Consider the following 22,376-nt stretch of genomic DNA (forward strand, 5'->3'; position numbering starts at 1 on the left):
TATTAAACTGGATTATATTAAACTGGATTAGATTAAACTAGATTCAATTAAACAAGTATAAACTGAGATTAAATTACTGAACAAGAAATCAGATTTGTAGGACGTGAGATTAAACACAACGAATTAGAGGAAGAAGAATCATAAACTCAGATTATAGGAGACGTGGACGACACGTGACTAAACTTTGAGTGAAATGTGATTCGAGGAGACGACAGCTGAGTCAAAGACAAGCTGGGATCAGCTGATCTGTGGAGGTGTATTTGATCATGGCGTAGCACAAACAAACACCAAAGAAGAAGAAGAGCTTCTGTAACGTTCACCTGTTTAAGGTGACCATGCGCCTCTTCCAGTGCTCCAGCTCAGCCGACGGTCCGACGTCATCGGCCTCCTTCCTCAGCTGCTCGCTCTCCGTCAGCGCCTGCTTGATCTGATTGGTCCACACGGAGACCACACCCTCCAGACGCTCCACCAGCTCGCTGTTATTGGCTGAAGGAAAATATTACAATACGTTAATAAATATATATGTAGGAATGATAATATAGCTATGTCTTTCTGTCAGCAGCTACAGTGGTGTTGCCTCAGTTCTCGGCAGCAGCACAGGTAGAAAAGGTGACAGGTGTGCAGCGGTTGACGTTACCTGCGGCGGTGTAGTCTGCGGGGCGGCTCAGCTGGCTGATGGCGTCAGGAAGGTCGACCTGCTGCAGCCGGAACCTCCTCTCCATGTTGAGTCTGGCCGAGCTCAGATTAGCGACAAACCGGTCGACGGAGGACAGAAAGGAGCGGACGTCTGGACGGGACGCTCCCTCCTCCGCTGAGCCCCACGTCTGGACTCAGAATAAAAACACGGGTTCAAATCATGACGCAGTTAAAGCCTGGCGTCATCATCTCAGCTTCCTGTCCGACAGTCGGCACAGAGCTCGTCTCTGAACCCAAACACAACCAGCTCACCTGCTGCCTTGATTCAGAAGCATCTTACTTTGGGTTTGTGACGGCCACACCTGCAGCTGACTGACGTGTGTGTAAAAGTTTGTGTGAAGTTTAGTTGAAATCTTTTATGGACTCAGAAGCTTTCTTAATAAATAAATGACTCTCTTCATTTTTGGGGTAAATAAAAGCCTGTTTTTTTAGCTCGTTCCTTCTCCTTTCAGGTGTCGTTCAGGTGAATGGACGTACCTGCTGTGACCTGAGGGCCGGTATCATGATGCGAGACAGCAGAGTTTCCAGACTGTTCAGGATGATGCCGTCACTGCAGTCCAACATGCCGAAGTTCACCTCCTGCAGACACAGCATGCAGACGTCACACAGGTAGGTCACAGGTGCATCCTGCAGGCTCCGCCCTCTCTGGCTGAACTCATCATAAAGACAGTGAGGTGTGATCACGGACCTGCTGCACGTTAGCGGTGGTTATCGCCTTGTCAGTGGTTCTCAGGAAGAACAGACACTTCTCCAGTAAAGGCTGGAAAAACAGAAAGAGACGATGTTCAGCTTCATGTTTATTCAGAAACTGAGCCTTAAAACCAGCCGTCAGGACTTCTGGAACTTTGTGATGTCACAACAAAGCAGTCACCAAGCCCCTCCCACCTGGACCCACCATCCAGACCTTGCAGGATTTGGTTTCTCTGAGTGTTAATCTGTTTATTCAGCGTTTCAGATACTGATAAACTAAACTTTTACCTGAATTTACAAATGCTTTAACACTGTAGCTTGTAGCTCAAGCTCGTCTCTGCGAGAGACAGGAAATGGAAAGTATTTCAGGTTGTGTAATGTATTGTAAGCTGAAGTTGTTTTGTATCACCTCGCTAACCACCAAACATCTCCCATAGCAACACAACACAGACTCAGAGAGTCAGGTATCGGTCAACACGTGCACAGAGCTGACTGACTCAGTGAAGCTGCATGATGACTCTGTGTTGTCTTGTCCTCATGCTGTTGCATCATATGGTATTAAACAAAAAGATGCAACACAAACCAAAGATTACTGATCTACCTCGGAGCTCCCTGTGGTGACGAAGAGTTTCCTCTGAGCCACAGCTGAGGCCGCGGCGTCCACAGAGGAGGAACGACTGGACGACAGATTCTGGGGAGAAAAACATAGAAGAGACAGAAATTTGGATATAATATAGATATATAACATATATAGTCAGGGAGGAATAATGAGTACAGGATGATGAAAGGAAGACAGGATGCAGAAGCTGATTTCAGAAAAGAGAGACCAGAGACAGAGAAAAGGCGCCATTGTGCTCAGATTTAATATCAACTGAAACATATTTTAAGGTGAGAAAAGTTACCTGCTTCACATTCTGATAGAAGAAAATCAGCTTCTTGGATCCGTTCGCAGCAAAGAAATCATGGACGAGACTGAACTGGAAGAATCAGACATGAATGAGCCAGAGATCAAACACAGAGTGTTTCTAGTTTCTAGTTTCAGAGCCGGACTGTGATGCTACCTTGTCATCAGAGGTGAGGGCGTCCTCCACCTCCGCCTCCCCCAGCGTCGCGGCGTCTGCCAACCTGCTGATCAAGTACTTGTGTCGGGCGTCCAGCTTCCCTCGTCTCTCCTCCTTCATGGCTCTCACCTGCTTCGCTATCTCTCTCCTCGCCTCATTGGACAGCAGCACCGTCCTTTTACCTGACACCTGGACACAAGCTATAGTCACTAAAGACACCGTACGGAGGAGTGTCCCGGGGGGTTGTACTCCTGATCCCGGAGCTGTGGAAGTCTGCAACTGTCCGCCATCTTTGTCACTGATGAGCACAGCCTTCACTATCATCACCTCTTCAGCTGATGGATAAACCTGTTATCAAACTGTTTCATTTCCACAACCAGCAACGTTTTCATGTAGTTGTTTATTAAGGTTTTTGTTCTTTATATTTATATATTTGAACATTTTTACCAGCGTGAACATTTGAGATTATTTATTACATCCCTGTGATGAACGCTGATTGGAGGGGCCCTCAACAGACTCTGGAGTCACCACTGATCATCAGCTCTCAACTCACGTTCCTCCTCACTCACACTTTCTACTCTGCAGCGTTCACACGCAGTGCGCTAGAAAGTACCTGGATGGACACTTCTCATCCTCAACCGTCGCCATCTTGGCTACAAAGCGGAAGAGAAGGAGACGACGTCGGTCTGATGAACTGACCCAGTCATTCTGTCTGCCCCCATGTGGCTGTTAGGAGTCATGACAACGTCTACAGGTGTCTTTGTTTGTACTTTTATCTTCACTGAGTTTATTCTTTTTTTAAATTGAATTGTTCTAAATATAAAATGCCTGAACTGTAGCGCCCCCTGTGTCCGGCTGCTGTCACTGTTTACTCACTGAGGTGCGAGCAGTCGGGGAGGGAGCGGCCGCCGGTGAAGACACGTGGTTGACGGCTCTCATGTTCTGACCTCCTATTCGCCGGCGTCCTCTGCCAATCACATCTGAGAGTTGGAGGAATAAACAGTGGAAGCGTATAAAACAAACAAACAGAGGAAAAAGAGAAATATCTAAATTAGAGCCTGATCACACGGTCACAGCACTGACAGCAGTAGCACTAGTTTTCATGAAGGCTCAGATCACAGGTTCAGGTGTCTGCACCTCTGCAGAGGTGAAGCTGAGGAGGTCTGACTTGGGTAACGGCTCCTCCTTCCTCCTCCTCTTCCTCTCCCCCAGGGCCGTCCCGGTTCTCCATCCCGGGATCGAGGCTCGGTTCCGGGGCCTGGAGCTCGGTGTCCGGGGGAGGAGCAGAGCCGTTCAGCCCAGGATCACAGCTGCCAGCTGGGGGAGCAGTGGACAGCTGGTCCCTCTCTGAGACCTCAGCTGGGGACTGAGAGTCTGGATCTGCCATCTGAGAGTTAAGACTATTTCAGCATGTGATGACATGACTCACCATCTTTCCAAACTAACACCAAGACATCAGAAACTTCAGACAGAAACTGTGACTATAAAACCTCGTGGTGAACAACCTGTGCTGCCTGAGTGCCTCTGAGCCACAGAGTCAGCTGCTGCAGAGCGAGTGTGACTGACCTGTGTGTCGTCCGTCCTGCCGAACACTCAGAGCCTGAGGACGAGTCCCTGCTGCTCAGGAAAAACTGCACCAATAAATAAATGAACCGACGAGTCAGAGTCAGAGGAAGAGCGAGGCACTGAGACAATGACAGACACAGAGAGAGAGAGAGAGGGATCAGGAAGTAAATCAAAACTGGCTCTGCAGAGGAAAAGTTTGACTGTTGCCATGGTAACCGTAGCAGGCAACTAAACACACAACAAAGCTGCCTCCTGCCACCAGGAGAGACGGTGTGTGTGTTGACCAACGCAGCCGGTTCTCCTGCTTCATTTACACGACATCATACATTCACTTTGACTCTGAATCAGTTTAAACCAGAGTTTGGATTACCCTGTGCTGGGGGGCGGGGCTCACTGCTCAGCTGCCTGTCACTTATTGGTTAGGATGCTTTTGTAAATGATTCAAGGTGCTGACCCTTGACCCCTGTGAAGTCAGAGAGGTCAGAGGTTTCATTTGAGTAAAACCTGAGTAAAAGTCTCCGTCTATTTTATTTAAAACACATGTAATCCATCATCAGCCTTGACTAGAACTTGAACTTTTCTGAGTCTGATGAAGCTGACGAATGGAAGTTTTACAGAAACAGTTTCTGGCCGAGGCCTGGAAGTGTTCAGCGGTCGCTTCCTCTAATACGGGATTACTGCAAACTTCCAATAATGGAAGCTGCCGGGCCTGAAGACCATCAGTCCAATAAGCACATAGAGAGAGTTCATGTGTTTACTGCACTGAGCTGAGACTGCAGACGCAGCGGAGACAATCTCAGTCCTGGGAGAATCCAGCAGCTGAAATGTGAATGTTGAGTTCAGTCAAAGGAAATCCAGAGAGCACATGTAAAATAATGACTTTATTTATTACACAAACTTGGAACTTCCACTGTGATGTAATATCAGCGTTCTGTACATATATGAAAAACAAACGCACTTAAACTAATTGGATTCCTCTTCACATGCAGTCTGTCTGATTAAAGGAAGGCAGCTGCAAAACTGCATCGATCCACAAGATGGAGCTACAACACAAACATGAACTGATAACCTGCAGGTTTCAGCACAGACTGATGGTCACATGTTTCAAAGCATCAAGACAAAATGGGTCAAAATTAGTCAAATTGCTTAGTCGTGTTGTCAATATAACAGTGTGACTCTGGAGGGATGTTCTGATGTAAACTATGGCTAAAGTTTTAATGACAATTATTGTAAATTGTAAGTTACACCTTAGTGTATTGATTGCAAGAGACTGGACAAGATTCACTTTTACTGTTTGTGCTGTAATTTGTTGACAGACCATGTCATTGTGATACAGAAAGGCCTCGTCTGCCTCTTCCTCTGTTTTGCCTCCCAACTCCTCCTCCACGCAGCCTCACTCCTCTTCCTCTTCTTCTTCTCTCTGGCTGTTGACCCCGTCCAATTCCTTGTCCTTCCATTGTCAGACATTGTAACATTGTGTTGTGCTCCGGCTATATATATATATACTTGCCAGTTGATAGAGAAAGTCAAGATTCACCTGGGAGGAATTTACCAATTCAGGACAGATTTAGAAAATAAAAGTCTAATGGAAATGTATAGAGATATGCTTGACATATTATGACAACTTGTTCAACCATTTTGCATGTAAAGACTTATGCGATGAACTAATGCCTAAATGTTGTGGGGGGTGAGACTATTCAACAGAGACCCATTATAATACATTTTGATCAATATGACATAAGCAACTGATAATGTAGGAAACAGCAGAGAATTGTACATAATCATTTGCATGATGAACCAAAGCATCTGCAACTTGTTCAAAGAACTGAGAAACTGCTTTTTTGATTTGCACAAGTGACACAATGATGTGAAGATTGAACAAGTAGTTTTGAGAATTTCAATTCTGATCTGAGAAACGAACCAAAGCGACTGAGAAAAACTGTAAATACAAAAACTGTGGAAGTCTTCCCAAACCAGCCTCGACTGGAGGTGATCCAGAGGAAGAAGCAGAACCAAAACCTCCTGAAACTGAGACTCTGGTGCAGGTGGAAGGTGGAGGAGTCACAGGGATGATGGTGGAGCTGATCTCAGATCAGTTCAGACTGCAGCACTGAGAGTCATCTCCACTTCTTCTGATTCCTCCGTCAGATCTTTAGGACGATCACCACCACTCCCATCTGTGGAGAGAGGAAGAACAGAGGAGATAAACGAGTGTTTCCAGAGACTCACTTCATCAGCTGTCAGTCAGTGATGCAGCAGAGACTTCAGTCCTGTTCAGTCCAGATGTGCAGCAGCTGTGTAGCGTAGCCTGCTTCCTCTCAGCTCTCATGTTAACGTGTTGGAGTGAACACTGAGCTGGAGGCTCACACACCTGCAGAGACTTTTAGCATCAAGTCTGTTGACTCTGCACATTTCCCTCAGTCCACAGTGGAAACAAACTGCTGAGTCATGAAGGTTCATCACTGCTCCAACAGCTCAGTGATGGATTCACTGTCCTGACATTTAAACACAGAGTCTCTGTGTGTTGATGAACATCTGGTCTGTTCCTCACACATCACCTGACAGAGAATCATGGAGGCTGTCACTGAAAACATCTGGCAGAGGGACAGATATACAGATGTGCTCACTGGACTTCAGCAGAGCTTCTGTCTGTATAAAGATCACATGATCACAAAACGTCACGATGCTTCTCTGAAAGAAGAGTCAGCTCCATCAGACTGATCTCAGAGCTGTGACAGAGATCAAACTGATCAGGTCTTGAGTTTTGAAATGAGAGAACAAACTGTCTCAGATCAGATGTGACAGTTTGATCAATGAGGACACTGTCTCTGTTCCTCTGTGAGGCTGTCAGCTGTAATCAGCTTCACTTCCTGTAGACATCAACTCAACAACAACAGTCGTCTTCACATCCACTCAGACGCACGACCACGACGAGCTTCTGGCCGCTCTGATTGGCCGACTGTTCTCTCTCTCTGTCTTTCTGTCCAATCCTGACGCCTGTCACCGTTCTCCTCTCACAGCTTCACTGAGGGAAGCAGCTGCTGAGAAGGTCGGAGGTTTCCAGGAAACACTGGCTCTTTGCTCTGATACTGTGTTTAGTACAATATGATGGAAGCAGCAAGGACTGACTCCGCCCCTTTTACTGACCTCAGAGACTCCAGTCGACAGTCTGGACTCTCCTTAAGATCACGCAGCTGCTTCACATCTGGATCCTGCAGCTCGTTGAGACTCAGGTCCAGTTCTCTCAGGTGGGAGGGGTTGGACTTCAGAGCTGAGGCCAGAGAAGAACAGCTGATCTCTGACAACCAGCAGTATCTCAACCTGAATAAAGAATAAAAGATGAGAGTTTAGAGACAAAGGTGAAGGTCTCTCCCCCTCCCTCCCTCTCCCCCTCCCTCACCCCCCCCTCTCCCCCTCCCTCCCTCCCTCTCTCTCCCCCTCCCTCCTACTCTGTTTCCCCCCTCCCTCCATCTCCCAATCCCTCTCTCTCCCTCCCTCCCACTCTCTTTCTTCCCCACTTCCTCCCCCCCCACTCTCTTTCTCCCCCTCCCTCCATCTCCCAATCCCTCTCTCTCCCCCTCCCTCTCCCCCTCCCTCCCTCCCTCCCTCCCACTCTCTTTCTCCCCCCTCCCTCTCCCCCTCCCTCTCCCCCCTCTAATCCAGAGAGCTTCATTAACAGTGTAAATGTTAAAAAGCTGAAGAGGATTTTAGCTCATGAATATGAACCTGTCTGCAGGTTAGAGTCAACACAACTTTAACATCAGATTAATCTGAGCACAGAAATAAAACATGGAGTCTGACCTCAGAGTCTCCAGTCCACAGTCTGGACTCTCCAGAAAACCACACAGCTGCTTCACACCTGGATCCTGCAGCTCGTTGTAGCTCAGGTCCAGGTGTCTCAGGTGGGAGGGGTTGGACTTCAGAGCTGAGGCCAGAGAAGAACAGCTGATCTCTGACAAACTGCAGCAACTCAACCTGAATAAAGAATAAAAGATGAGAGTTTAGAGACAAAGGTGAAGGTCTCTCTCCCACTCCCTCTCTCACCCCCTCTCTCCCTCCCTCCCATTCTCTTTCTCCCCCACTTCCGCCCTCACCCCCTCCCTCCCACTCTCTTTCTCCCTCACCCCCTCCCTCCCACTCTCTTTCTCCCCCACTTCCTCCCTCACCCCCCTACCCTCCCTCTCTCTCTCTCCCCCAGTCCCCCCCCCCCCCTAACCCAGAGAGCTTCATTAACAGTGTAAATGTTAAAAAGCTGAAGAGGATTTTAGCTCATGAATATGAACCTGTCTGCAGGTTAGAGTCAACACAACTTTAACATCAGATTAATCTGAGCACAGAAATAAAACATGGAGTCTGACCTCAGAGTCTCCAGTCCACAGTCTGGACTCTCCAGAAAACCACACAGCTGCTTCACATCTGGATCCTGCAGGTCGTTGTCACTCAGGTCCAGTTCTCTCAGGTGGGAGGGGTTGGACTTCAGAGCTGAGGCCAGAGAAGAACAGCTGATCTCTGACAAACTGCAGCAACTCAACCTGAATAAAGAATAAAAGATGAGAGTTTAGAGACAAAGGTGAAGGTCTCTCTCTCCCTCCCCCTCTCTCTCTCCCCCCTCCCTCCCTCATATATATATATATATATACGTATATATATATATATATATATATACATATATATATATACGTATATATATATATACGTATATATATATATATATATATATGTATATATATATATACGTATATATATATATATATAATATATATATATATATATATATATATATATATATATATATATATATATATATATATATATATATATATATATATATATATATATATATATATATATATATGTATATATATATATATGTGTGTATATATATATATATGTGTGTATATATATATATATGTGTGTATATATGTATATATATATATATGTGTGTATATATATATATATATATATGTGTGTGTGTGTATGTATATATATATATATATCTGCACGTCATCGTTGAGCTTATTACGTTTATATATCATGAATAACAACAGACAAAAAATATGACTCTATTCCAACTCTGAGAGATGTCTCTTTTTTCTCCCTTTTCAGTTCAAATAGGAGAGTTTGGTAGGGCAGTTATTTAATTTAATTTATTTATACATTTATTTACATTTATTTATATTTATTTATTTTATTTTAATTTACCTACTTATTTTTTTTTTTTTTTTTTTTACACTGGTATATGGGCCGAAATATTTAAGACTGATGCTGGAGACTTCATTTGGAATACAAAATAAATGCTATCGGATGACGTTGGACTATTAGGATGTGTGAAATGACAGGTTTCACCCCTAGTGAGGGGCCCTCCTGGAGGAGGATCTCCCCTCTGCCTACCAACGGGGACCCAGGGTGGCGAAGAATCACCCTAACTTGGGAGTTAACTGTTTTTTCTTTGTTTCTTTCAGTTAGCACACGTTGTCCAGATGTTCAGGTCAGTGCAGTTCTAAGTTGTCTGGAGGTTAATGAATGTAACACGGGATCGGATCATTTTAATGCCATATAACAATATAAAACTGGTGTCACTTAATGTAAATGGGATGAATAATCTAGTTAAGAGGAGCAAGGTCCTGGCTAAACTGAAAAAAGAAAAGGCTCAAGTCCTATTTCTACAAGAAACCCACCTGCCTCAACAAGAACATGAAAACCTAAAACGCTTTGGTTTCAGGAACATATTTTATAGTTCCTACAAGCCTAGCCAGAAGAGGGGAGTGGCTATCCTTATCACAAATGCAGTCCAATTTGAATGTGTTAAAGAAGTAAGGGACAAAGAAGGGAGATTTGTATTAATCAAAGGAAAACTAGAAAACAGAATGGTGACACTGATCAATGTTTACGCCCCCCCAGAGAGTACCAAAGGTTTTTTCAAAACCCTATTTGACACTATTGCTATAGAAACTGAAGGAGTCTTGATATGTGGAGGGGACTATAATGTGGTCATGAACCATAACTTGGATACAACAAGCTCTAAAGGAAGCAAGAAGCATCTAACCAAGTTTATTAATACAGCAGTGCAGGAAACTAATTGATTTGTGGAGAGAACTCCACCCACTAGAAAGGGATTATAACCACTATTCAGTACCACATTCTGTCTACTCCAGAATTGACTACTTTTTAATTAATACAAGTGAAAGCCACAGGGTCACAGAGTGTGAAATCGGGGTGGCGGATATATCAGACCACAGTGGGATCAGCTTGACAATACACTTGAATAAAAGAAAAGTAAATACTGCATGGAGGCTAAATGTGGGCATCCTGAATAACAAGGCGAATGTGGAACAGATAAGAGAAGAAATAAAAAGGTATATAGAAGAGAACGATAATGGAGAGGTAAACCCTGCAATACTGTGGGACGGTATGAAGGCAGTTATTCGTGGAAAACTAATCGCTGTGACAACATCACAAAAGAAGGCTCGGTTAGCTATATATAAACACAAAGTAGAAAAACTACAAGAATTGGAGAAGAAACATAAAAATACAGAAAATCAGTCTGTACTACAATAAATAAAGAAGGCAAGGGAAGAGATAAATGAGATACTCAGGACAGATATAGAAAAGAGGGCAAGGTTTGTAAAGCAGACCTACTATGAATCAGGCCCAAAAGCAACAAGACTTTTAGCTAGACGCCTGCGGAAACAGCTGGCCATTAACACAATTCATAAAATAAGGAACCCTCAAACCAACCAATTAACACATGAACCAGAGGAAATAGAAAGAATATTTGAAGAATATTACAAGAAACTTTATTCTAAACCACTATCAGCCGATGAAAAAACAATTAGAAGTTTTCTTGACTCACTTGACTTGCCATCTATTGGTGAGACACAGAATGACACTATTATGTCGCAACTTACAGTTAAGGAGCTGGAAGCTGCAATTAGCAGGTTAAAAGCTAGTAAATCACCAGGCAGCGATGGGTTTCCATCGGAACGGTATAAGGCCTTTCGGAAGGAGCTAACACCCTTGCTTCTGTCCTGCTTTAACTGGACTCTTAAAGAGGGCAGGGCCCCCCCATCGTGGAAAGAAGCAATTATTACCGTTCTACCTAAAGAAGGCAAAGATAAAGAAGAATGCAAAAACTATAGGACGATTTCACCTTTAAATTTAGACTACAAACTATTTACATCAATTATTTGCAAAAGATTTGAGACCCTCATACCGGACTTGATTGATGAAGACCAAACCGGGTTTATTAAAGGACGCCAAACACATGATAATATTAGAAGAACCCTTCATATCTTAGACAACGCTCAAAAAAGTGGTGCAAGCATGGTTCTGGTTAGTGTGGATGCCGAAAAGGCATTTGATAGTGTTAGTTGGTCATTCTTGTATGAGGTTCTAAAGAGATTTGGCCTCAATGAAAACGTAATCCGATATATTAAAACTATTTATCAAGAGCCCACAGCTAGGATCAGAGTAAACGGAAGCCTGTCAAATACGATTCAGTTGGAGAGGGGGACAAGACAAGGTTGCTGTCTGTCACCTACCCTCTTCGCTTTATATGTTGAGCCTTTAGCGCAGGCAATAAGGCAGAGTGAGGAACTGCAGGGTGTCAGTGTAGGGGGGACAGAACACATCATCGGCCTTTTTGCGGATGATGTCATTATTTTCCTTGAACAGCCGGACAGATGTTTCCCACACCTAATGTCTCTACTGGAAACGTATGAATACTACTCAGGATATAAACTGAATATATCAAAAATTCAAATTCTCTCGTTGAATTATTCTCCATCCCGACAAATAAGAGATGCATATAATTTGAAATGGAATTCTAAAACAATGAAGTATCTTGGTGTAACTTTGACTAAAACACTTACCGACATGTTGGAAAACAACTATAGTGAAACTGAAAGAAACATACAAAGGGACATTGAAAGGTGGTCTACCCTTCCGTTGGACTTCAGTGCTAGAATACAGACGGTCAAAATGAATATTCTACCTAAATTGTTATATTTATTTCAAGCTCTGCCAATTAATATCCCCCAAAACAAATGTATAGCCTGGGACAAGATGATCTCTAGATTCATTTGGAATAGAAAAAAACCAAGAATAAAATTCACGACCCTCCAACTACCTAAAAGTAAAGGTGGAATGGCCTTGCCTGACCTTAAAGAATATTTTTATGCTGCTCAACTCAGGCCTCTGGCCTGTTGGTGTAGACCTGACTATGAGTCTAAATGGCAGGAAATGGAAAGGGAAACACAGAGTTATCAGACCCAGATATTGGTGGGGGATAAACATCTGGTAGGTGCTTTGAGACATGCTATGAACCCAATAGTCGCATTCACACTAGAAATATGGAGGGTTGTAATAAGAAAATACAAACTCAAGAGGAATATATGCACACTGAGGTGGTTCACGTACGATTCAAAATCTATACCAGGGACGCACGATCCAGTATTCAAAGAATGGACACAAAAGGGAATGACAGCAATGTGTACGGTTTCAGAAGGTGGGGAACTTCTAAGCTTCCAAGAGCTAAAGACAAAGTACGGCCTCGAAAACAAAGACTTCTATAGATACATGCAGTTAAGAGATTATTACACAAAAGAGATAAGGCCAGTTGCAACTATAAACAAGGTGATTGGAGTCATTATGGATTCATACAAACAGAAGGGGTCTCGGCCCATCTCTGCTTTTTACCGAGCTATGGGAGAGAGCAGAGGGGAATCAACCCTCTATATAAAAGCAAAATGGGAAGCAGAACTAAAGATCCAAATACAAGAGGAGGAATGGTACCACATGTGCCAGACACAATGTACATCTACATATTCATTAATATGGAGGGAGTTCTGCTGGAAAAATCTAACTCGCTATTTTATAACACCAAAAATAAAATCTAGGCAACTCGCCACACAACAAAACTGCTGGAGACTGTGCAGGAATGTGGAGGCAGACCGTGCACACATCTTCTGGAACTGTACAAAAATGAAGATATACTGGCAAAATGCAACATCAGATTAATCTGAGCACAGAAATAAAACATGGAGTCTGACCTCAGAGTCTCCAGTCGACAGTCTGGACTCTTCAGAAAATACCACAGCTGCTTCACATCTGGATCCTGCAGCTCGTTGTGACTCAGGTCCAGGTGTCTCAGGTGGGAGGGGTTGGACTTCAGAGCTGAGGCCAGAGAAGAACAGCTGATCTCTGACAAACTAGAGTTCTTCCATCTGAATAAAGAAAGAAAGATGTAAATCAAAGTCATTGATAATTGATCAGATGTGTCCAGCAGAAAAGTGAAAGTTGTTTTGTCAGGATGTTTTCAGTGTTTCTTTAGTGTAATTCTCATTTGAGCCACAAGAGGCAGCAGTTCACCACCACCTCAGTCTGAACAGAACTACAAATATTCATGTTTCTAGCAGGTGATTTCTCTTCATTCGCTCTGAACACATGTTCATACAGTTTATTGTGTGTTGTCAGTTCTAATATCACTGTCATGTCTCAGTTTAAATGAATCGTCTCTGACAGGCGCTGTGCTGCACCTTCCCTCTGCTCAGTGCAGGGAAACCTGTCCTGGTACAATCCATTGGAAATAAAGGGTTTCAGAGGGCAGCGGTGTCACTGTCACGCTGTGTCTGAAAGCCCCATTAGGGTCGGGCTCTCAACAATCGCTCATCCAAACCACTTCACAGAGGACACAGCACTAACTCAGGTCCTCAGCTTCACACTCACCAAGTCTGAGCTCCATCAGCTGAGCAGTTGTTGAGAAGATCAGAGGACAGAGATTTCTCCATTTATCAGTCGCACATTAGATTCAGCTGTAAGATCTACATCAGAGAACTGACCTCAGAGTCTCCAGTCCACAGTCTGGACTCTCCACAAGGTCACGCAGCTGCTTCACATCTGGATCCTGCAGGTTGTTGTCACTCAGGTCCAGTTCTCTCAGGTGGGAGGGGTTGGACTTCAGAGCTGAGGCCAGAGAAGAACAGCTGATCTCTGTCAACAAGCAGCTCTTCAACCTGAATAAAGAACAAAAGATGGAGATAAAATCATTGATAATTAATCAGATATGTCCTAATCAATGACCTTCTCAGGAGTAGAGTGTGTCAGCCTTTGCCACACATCATCCAAACATCAGCACAACATTCCCAGCTGTTGCCGTCCAGCCGTTAAAATGAAGGTTGTCTTATATTATAATTACCTGGTCATTCATTACAACATATATTCCTTATGACCAGTGAGACTACAGTATTTTACAGCGTTGCATTATGGGTTGTATGTAGCCTTCCAATGTTGTAGTGAGTCTCTGAGTTAATCAACCAGCGATCAGCAAGTGTTCTGTTCCTCCAGAAGCTGCAGGAGGTTCTGGAGGCTGCTGTCACATGTTCTGCTGCCACAGAGGAAATAAATTCATGAGGAGTGAAAACGAGTTCACAGCGTCTCCTGACGTCTTCACAACAGAAACCAACCGCAGAGAAAATCTGCCCGACAGCCAAGAATTACGTCACAGAAGAAAAGCTCAGAAAGACTGAAGTGTGAACAATGTTCATGTCACAGGAAATAATTATGTGAGAGCAGCTGACTCTCTACAGTCACTCAGTCAGCTGACTGAGGTGTGAAGGATTACGTCAGAGCGAAGAAATATATCGAGAAAAACTGGAATCATGGGGGTGATTTAGACTGAAGACCACGAGACTGTATTAGCTTCAGTGCTGGATTAAAGACAGAAGATCTACAACAGTGAACTGACCTCAGAGTCTCCAGTCCACAGTCTGGACTCTCCAGAAAACCACACAGCTGCTTCACATCTGGATCCTGCAGGAAGTTTTCACTCAGGTCCAGTTCTCTCAGGTGGGAGGGGTTGGACTTCAGAGCTGAGGCCAGAGAAGAACAGCTGATCTCTGACAAACTGCAGCCACTCAACCTGAATTAAGAATAAAAGATGGAGATAAAATCATTGATAATCAATCAGATATGTTCTAATCAATGATCTTCTCTCTAAAAGGAGCAGAGTGACTTTGTCCTTCTGTTGTTGTGGATCATCATCATGTCACATCTACTCACATCATCCACATGTCAGAACACCCCCCCCCCAGCCTCATCAGTCCTGACTTCATCTTCACTGATGGACAACATGAACCGCAGGAAGCTGAAAAACCGTCAAACATTTCCCCGTCATGACTCGACTTCTGCCGGCCTCTAAATAAACCCTGCTCCTGTCTTTATGTCTGATCCTGAACTGCAGTTAGTGATATTAATTATCTACAAACCCACAACAGCTCCAGTCAGTGAACTGACCTCAGAGTCTCCAGTCCACAGTTTGGACTCTCCAGTCCAGCAGACAGGATCCTCACTCCTGAATCCTGCAGCTTGTTGTCACTCAGGTCCAGGTGTCTCAGGTGGGAGGGGTTGGACTTCAGAGCTGAGGCCACGACTTCACAGTGAGTCTTTGAGAGTCCACAACCAGCAAACCTGTCATGACACGTTCATTACACAGAGTCATTATGTAAGAGGACACTTCATACTGACTTCAAGCATGTGATGATCAAACAGTTTGACACGTCCTGTGTTGATCCATATTCTCTCTTCATCACTGGTTCAGTTCATCTGATCTCACTGTGTTTGACAGGAAACAATCATTCTCATCAGTCTCTCTCACACCTGCAGAGTTTCAATCCTCTTTCAGGTGAAGAGAGAAGATGTGGTCACAGTCAGTCTTCCATAATGTCCACAGTCTGTCAGTGAGATCTGATCCATGTGGTCTCCACAAAGTTCCCATGAGGCCATGTTGATTAGAAAACACTGTTTTAAAGTGACAGCAGGATATTTCCACTGAGTTCAGCTCAGTGAACAATGACAGTTGGTAAAGATGATCTGTGTTTGATACCTGCTGCTGTCAGCTTCACCATCATCAGCTCGGTACAGATGAACACATCAGCTGATCACACCTGTTTAATATTTCTATTATTTCATATGAAGACGTGCGTCTCAGATGACTGAGTGAAGTTTTCACTCTTTTTCAGCACAAAAACACAAAGTGATAAAGTTGAATTAATGTCACCAGAAAGATGTTATCAGTCTGTAGGATCTCCATCTCCAGACTCATGGAAATGCTTTTTAACTATTACATTATAGAAACAATAACAACAGGAACTCATCAAGATTTCACCAATGAATTCATGAATCCAGAAACAGACGAGATTACTACGTATTTTATTAACTGATATTTAAATTCTAATAATTTACAGATGAATATGAATCCATCAATAAATGTCAAATACATCATTTAAACTTAGATAAAAAGCTGCTGTGATAAAACCTCGACCAGTTCTTCACTTGTTTGATCAGGTTTTCCTTCGTCTCCATCACCCAGAGGAAGATGAATCAATCATTAGACATAAACAGAATAACTGTTCATTAACTTGACAACTATAAATACAACTGAAACATCAATATTCAGCATTTGAAACAGCTCAAGAACTTCTGTGACAAAATACAACGGACACAGTGAAACTTTATTTTAAGAAGAAGAATTTTATAGTTTTTATCTGAAAAACTTCACAACTAATCTCCATAATGATTCATGATCATCACATGTGGACTCACCGAGCCTTCCTGCAGTTCCTCACAGCTGGGATCAGTCTCCGTCGTCCCTCCTCTGATGTGTTGAACTTCTCCAGGTCCAACTCATCCAGAACCTCCTCTGACATCTGCAGCATGTAGGCCAGAGCTGAGCAGTGGATCAGAGAGAGTTTCTTTTCTGATCTGTTCTCTGACTCCAGGAACTCTTGGATCTCCTGATGAACTGAGTGATCCTTCATCTCCATCAGACAGTGGAAGATGTTGATGCTTCTGTCAGGAGAGATATCATAAGTGTTCATCTTCTTCAGGTTGGTGATGGCTCTCTGGATGGTTTCTGGACTGTTCTCTGTCTGACCCAGCAGACATCCTAAGAGTCTCTGGTTGGACTCCAGAGAGAGGCCATGAAGGAAGCGAACAAACAGGTCCAGGTGACCATTTTTACTTTGGAGGGATTTCTCCATGGCTGCCCTCAGGAAGACATCCGGAGTTAAATCAACATATTGTTTCCCAAGGAAGTTCTCCAGGACCTTTCTCTTCCTGTTGGTGTAACAGTGGAACATGTAGACTGCAGCCAGAAACTCCTGAACGCTCAGATGAACAAAGCAGTAGACTGTTTTCTGGAAGATCACACTCTCTCTTCTGAAGATCTCAGTACAAAGTCCTGAGTACACCGAGGCCTCTGTGACATCAAGACCACACTGCTCCAGGTCTTCTTGGTAGAACATGATGTTTCCTTTCTCCAGCTGTTCAAACGCCAGCCTCCCCAGCTTCAGAAGAACTTCCCCGTCAGCCTCCGTCAGCTCCTGTGGACTCGTCTCACGTCCCTCATGGTACTTGTTCTTCTTCCTCTGTGTCTGAACCAGCAGGAAGTGTGAGAACAGGTCAGTCAGGGTCTGGGGCAGCTCTCCTCTCTGGTCTGTGGTCAACATGTGCTCCAGAACTGTAGCAGTGATCCAGCAGAAGACTGGGACTTGACACATGATGTGGAGGCTCCTGGACGTCTTGATGTGTGAGATGATTCTGCTGGACAGCTCTTCATCACTGGATCTCCTCCTGAAGTACTCCTCCTTCTGGGCGTCAGTGAAGCCTCGTACTTCTGTTACCCTGTCCACACATGTAGGAGGGATCTGATTGGCCGCCGCAGGTCTGGAAGTTATCCAGACGAGAGCCGAGGGAAGCAGATTCCCCCTGATGAGGTTTGTCAGCAGCACGTTGACTGATGACTCCTGTGTGACATCAGACACAGACTTCCTGTTGTTGAAATCCAGTGACAGTCTGCTTTCATCCAGGCCGTCAAAGATGAACAGAACTTTACAGACAGCGAGCTGCTCTGCTGTGACCTTCTGTAATGTTGGATGGAAAACATGGAGCAGCCTGAGAAGACTGTACTGCTGATCTCTGATCAGGTTCAGCTCCCTGAACGAAAGCAGAACCAGCAGACCGACATCTTGGTTCTCCAAGCCCTCTGCCCAGTCCAGAGAGAACTTCTGCACCGAGAAGGTTTTTCCAACGCCAGCGACGCCGTTGGTCAGAACCACTCTGATGGGTCTCTGCTGGTCAGGTAAGACTTTAGAGACGTCTTCTCTCTGCTGGACAGGTAAAGCTTTAGAGATCCGGCGTCTCTGCTGGTCAGGTAAGACTTTAAAGATGTCGTGGCACCTGATTGGAGCGTCATGGAGGGTCTCCATCTTGGAAGTTGTCTCCAGCTGCCTCACCTCATGTTGGGCATTAACCTCTTCACTCTGTCCCTCTGTGATGTGGAGCTCAGTGTAGATCCTGTTGAGGAGGGTTCCACTTCCTGTTCCATCAGTTCCTTCAGTCACATGTTCACATCTGCTCCTCAGACTGATCTTATGTTGATGTAAAACCTCCTGCAGACCACTATCTGCTGAAAGAGAAGAGACAACGTCAGACTGAAGAAACAGAATCTGAGAGTCTGATGATTATTTTCATCAGCTGCAGAAAAACTAAAGACAAACAAAGAAAAGGTTTTAATGTTGTGGTATTTATAATCATCTTAAAGGTCGATGCTGTGTGATGTAACAAATGACTCTGTATAAAACAACAGGTCCTGGTTTCAGAAATGATGACATCATCATACAGATGTTCAGTCTCACTTTGTTCAGTGCTGGTCTGACTGGCTGTCTGCAGTCCAGGTCTTGTTCTGGGTCTTTGTCCACACTGGGGACAGGAGGAGTCTCCTGAAGAACCAGACTGGTCCCAGTATGAGGTGAAGCACTGTCTGCAGAACCAGTGTCCACAGCTGGTAGAGACTGGATCCTTCAGGACGTCCTGACACAGAGCACAGCTGGACACAGAGACATGGCTCCTCCTCTTCCTGTGAAGACATTTCTTTATCATTACAATACTTTGTTGATTGTTGTTGTAAAATATCCAGATGTGTCCAACACTGTCCAGAAGCTCTGATGGCGTCAAAGCTCCAGCAGCAGCTGCAGTAAATAGAGGAACTTTATGAGACTGATGCATTTCGGCTCGAGGGCTTCATCAGAGTCATTGATCTGATGAAGGCCTCGAGCTGAATGCTTCTGTTTCCTGCAGCTGTTGCTGGAGGTTTGACCTCTCTGGACTTTTTCCTCTCTCTGTGCACCTTGGACGTAGATGAAGTCGTGACAGAAACTTTACTTTGTTTCATGAAGCTCTGATGGTCACAGAGAAAGTGCAGCTTCTTTTCTGTTTGAATTCAACATTCAGTCTGAATTAAAATGATTCATTTCAACACTAATCAACTGTTTCCTCTTCGGGGCGCCTCGGCGGCTCACCTGCTCCAGAGCGAACCGTTAACACTGAGTCCTAACTGCAGTGGCCCCGGCTCCAGTCTGAGCTGTGGCCCTTTCCTGCGTCACCTCCTCTCTCTCACTGTGGCTGTCAAAATAAAGGCCCAACATGCCCAAAAAATAACTTCAAGAACTTGTTTTCCCATCTGGCTGTCTGATTAAACATGTAGTGATGGGCCTGTAGCTTGGTATCAATACTAATGAAAGACTTCCTGCAGCTCCTTCACAGTAAAAGCCTCCGTTAAGACTGAGCTGATTATGTCCTTGATGTTTTACATCAGTTTGTGCAGCTCAGCTTGGGTCAGTGAGGTTTGCACTGAGATTAGAAGAGGTCTGAAGAGTGATGGGCGAGCAGGAGTCTCAGACACACAGCGTGTAACAGATGTGTCTAAGGTGCACATCTGGACAGCTGTCTTTCCTGTACATCGTTCCCTTCATGTTTTCTGTCACTCTCTACTGTCAAGGATCAAATAACAGCATCAGTGGAGAAGTTGTCTGAATCTACACCTGAACATCTTCTGCCCTTCTTTGTCCAGATTACTTTACTATGTGAGGAACAAGATATAATGGAGAGGATCCAGGCTCAAAGGTCCACTTACTAATGACTCAGAGCTTTCAGATTTTTTAGACACTTCATCATGATATATGGATATTTTCTTAGTTTCATTCTTGAGCTTCTCAGTTGTTTTATTAGAGAAACACAATCAATAGATTCTTGTTATAAAACCCACAAGATCCATTTCAGTTTGTAGTTTCAGGTGGTTTCTGCAGTAACTGCATCATTAATATAAATCTATTAGAAAATCTTCCATCAGGTCAGTTTACAGTAGAAACAGTGTCTTACTGTGTGTGTGAAGGTTCAGGTTCATTACTGAAGTTTAGAGGAAGCTCTCTGGACCGGTCACTCTTCATAGACCAACAGCTGGGGACTGGAGACTCTGCTCTCTGTCTGTAGGACTCACCTCTGCAACACAAACATGTTTCAGTATTATTCTTTATTTATTCAAAGACACTGAGAGCAACACTGTCATTCACAATAGTGCCCTGTGTAACCGGGGTGAAAATCATTCTATTATCAAAGTTCGTTATTTGACGGTTATTTTATTTTATTTTGAAAGGCTGTTGGATTGTGCCGGTAACTTCCGGTCACATAGGGTTGCGTCGTCACGCCGCAGGCCGCGGCTGTCCAATCGCGTCACCTGTTACAAACTGTCAGCTCTGTCTCATTCAGAAGGTGAGGGGAGGCACGCGGAGCAGCTGCTACAGGTCAGTTGCTACAAACAATTGCTGTTGTTACTCGTAGATTCTTGTTTGTATCATCCTAAATGCTTTCGTCACATCATCCAACTGTTTTAGATGTCAACCTATGGAAGTATATCATACTATTGTCCTGTACACTTGCAGTATTATAGACCTGGGAATCAAATGAATCAGGAAAAAGTGCTGCATTTTAATTACCTCTCTGCCAGTCAGCCCCTCCACCTGCCCTCTCTAATTGTACAGTGTTAAAATGACTCCCTCCCCGTCTCCTAAAATCCTGTGGGAAACACTGTGTCACCAGTTAACACCATCACGGTTTAATAGCCTACCTACCGTTAGCTAGTTACTAACGCAGTTTTCACGAACGCCACCTCATTAAAAGTTCACTGTAGATATTGTTCAATAAATCCGGTTAATGTGCAACGTGTTGAGTAATATCTATTACTCAATTTTACGAACACAAATGGCAAATAAAGTAAACAGACTCACCGAAGCACCATCACCTGCGTTTGTGGCCATGGCTGGACCGGTCTGTCCTACCTGGGTGGGTGTCACATGACCAATGGAGCGTAACATGATTGGCTGGACGTTGGCTCAATTGAGACAGGGATCGATTACTTCTCCCTGGTGACCCGGATGTTGAGTCTGGTTCTTTTTAGACTGAATTTATTGAGGTTGAATTTTTTTAGACTCATTTTTTTTTTTTCTAAATTGAATTTTTTTTACACTGAATTTATTTCAACATTGAAAAAAATTCAGAGGCAAAAAAAAATTCAGTGCTAGAAATTTGATGATTTTTAAAATGATTTTGATACTGAAAAAATTCAATCTTAGAAATTCATATTCAAACTCAGGTGGCACAGAAATACTTCCATATCAACCAGCGCCGAGGACTGATAAGTGGTCGTGTGGTGCGTCGGATATATTCTGGAATTGGTGAGACTGACTGTTGTGATCGTTAGCATTTGCATTTGTCAATGTATTGGGGTGGATTAGCTATGGTACACCTATCTTATTTTTATGCTAATGCTTGCGGGTGACAATAACGATGTATTGTATCATGAGAGTAATGTGCCATTTCAGAGCAATTATATTATGTTTATTTTGATTTATACGAATGGGGGGAAAATTTGTCATGATTATGTGTGATTGAATTGATGTTAATGTATTTAAACCAGATGTACTTTATTGAGGAATGCTTATTCTATTGTTGCTCATGAGGTATTGAGTTATTTATATTATTGTGTACACTGAATATAATTACCGGTAGTTGTTGGAATGTTTTATAGAAATATGGTCCTGTTTATATTACACAGGCCAGGGTTCCTGTGAGGACAAAGAGTCGAAACGATGGTGAGCTAAGATACTGGCTTGGAGCGAGCCGAGCAATCCCAGTAAAAGATCCCCTCCTGGTCTGGTAGGAGGCTCTGGCAGCCTTTTTCCCACCCCTCACCTTTTGTTTTACACACACACACACACACACACACACACACACACACACACACACACACACACACACACACACTTTAAGGCTTTTAGCCATTGGGAAAAAGACAACTTGGACTCTGCCTTTGCAGCGCACACGCTGGACAGGTTCAGTGCGTCTCATCCTCCATGAACTGTGCTTCGGCGTTACTTAATATTGTGTGTGTGGACTGTGGAACTATTGCCATATTAGTTCAACCTGGGACTGTGTGTATTGTTTGATTTTGACTGTTGATGATGCATCGGA

At 43.9% G+C, this 22,376-nt stretch overlaps 2 protein-coding genes across 12 annotated transcripts in view; both read right to left on the minus strand.

Moving 5' to 3' along the window:
- dnah5l (dynein, axonemal, heavy chain 5 like) overlaps window positions 1–4,809 on the minus strand; it is a 45,472-nt gene extending 40,663 nt beyond the window's left edge. The window contains exons 1-10 of the mRNA XM_056365099.1: window positions 4,014–4,809; window positions 3,585–3,834; window positions 3,324–3,427; window positions 2,448–2,636; window positions 2,289–2,363; window positions 1,988–2,077; window positions 1,385–1,456; window positions 1,174–1,275; window positions 638–824; window positions 321–486 (exon numbers count right to left, since the gene is read on the minus strand). Coding sequence (XP_056221074.1) covers window positions 321–486; window positions 638–824; window positions 1,174–1,275; window positions 1,385–1,456; window positions 1,988–2,077; window positions 2,289–2,363; window positions 2,448–2,636; window positions 3,324–3,427; window positions 3,585–3,834 — 1,235 coding nt within the window. The 5' untranslated portion in view covers window positions 4,014–4,809. The remainder of the gene's footprint in view (window positions 1–320; window positions 487–637; window positions 825–1,173; window positions 1,276–1,384; window positions 1,457–1,987; window positions 2,078–2,288; window positions 2,364–2,447; window positions 2,637–3,323; window positions 3,428–3,584; window positions 3,835–4,013) is intronic.
- Window positions 4,810–4,881: 72 nt separating this feature from the next.
- Window positions 4,882–22,376, minus strand: part of LOC130160996 (NACHT, LRR and PYD domains-containing protein 12-like) — a 347,054-nt gene continuing 329,559 nt past the window's right edge. For 4 of the 11 annotated variants that reach the window (XM_056363868.1, XM_056363869.1, XM_056363867.1 and 1 more), the window contains 6 exons: window positions 13,853–14,026; window positions 13,064–13,237; window positions 8,372–8,545; window positions 7,815–7,988; window positions 7,161–7,334; window positions 4,882–6,190 (listed from right to left, as the gene is read on the minus strand). In XM_056363868.1, coding sequence (XP_056219843.1) covers window positions 6,175–6,190; window positions 7,161–7,334; window positions 7,815–7,988; window positions 8,372–8,545; window positions 13,064–13,237; window positions 13,853–14,026 — 886 coding nt within the window. In that variant the 3' untranslated portion in view covers window positions 4,882–6,174. Of the gene's footprint in view, window positions 6,191–7,160; window positions 7,335–7,814; window positions 7,989–8,371; window positions 8,546–13,063; window positions 13,238–13,852; window positions 14,027–14,757; window positions 14,932–15,305; window positions 15,480–16,613; window positions 18,478–18,706; window positions 18,928–20,228; window positions 20,349–22,376 lie in introns of all 11 variants that reach the window. The other 7 variants (XM_056363871.1, XM_056363872.1, XM_056363873.1 and 4 more) reach the window with 6 other exon arrangements.

Source organism: Seriola aureovittata, chromosome 20 (assembly GCF_021018895.1).
Source record: "Seriola aureovittata isolate HTS-2021-v1 ecotype China chromosome 20, ASM2101889v1, whole genome shotgun sequence".
Classification (NCBI taxonomy): Eukaryota; Metazoa; Chordata; class Actinopteri; order Carangiformes; family Carangidae; genus Seriola; species Seriola aureovittata.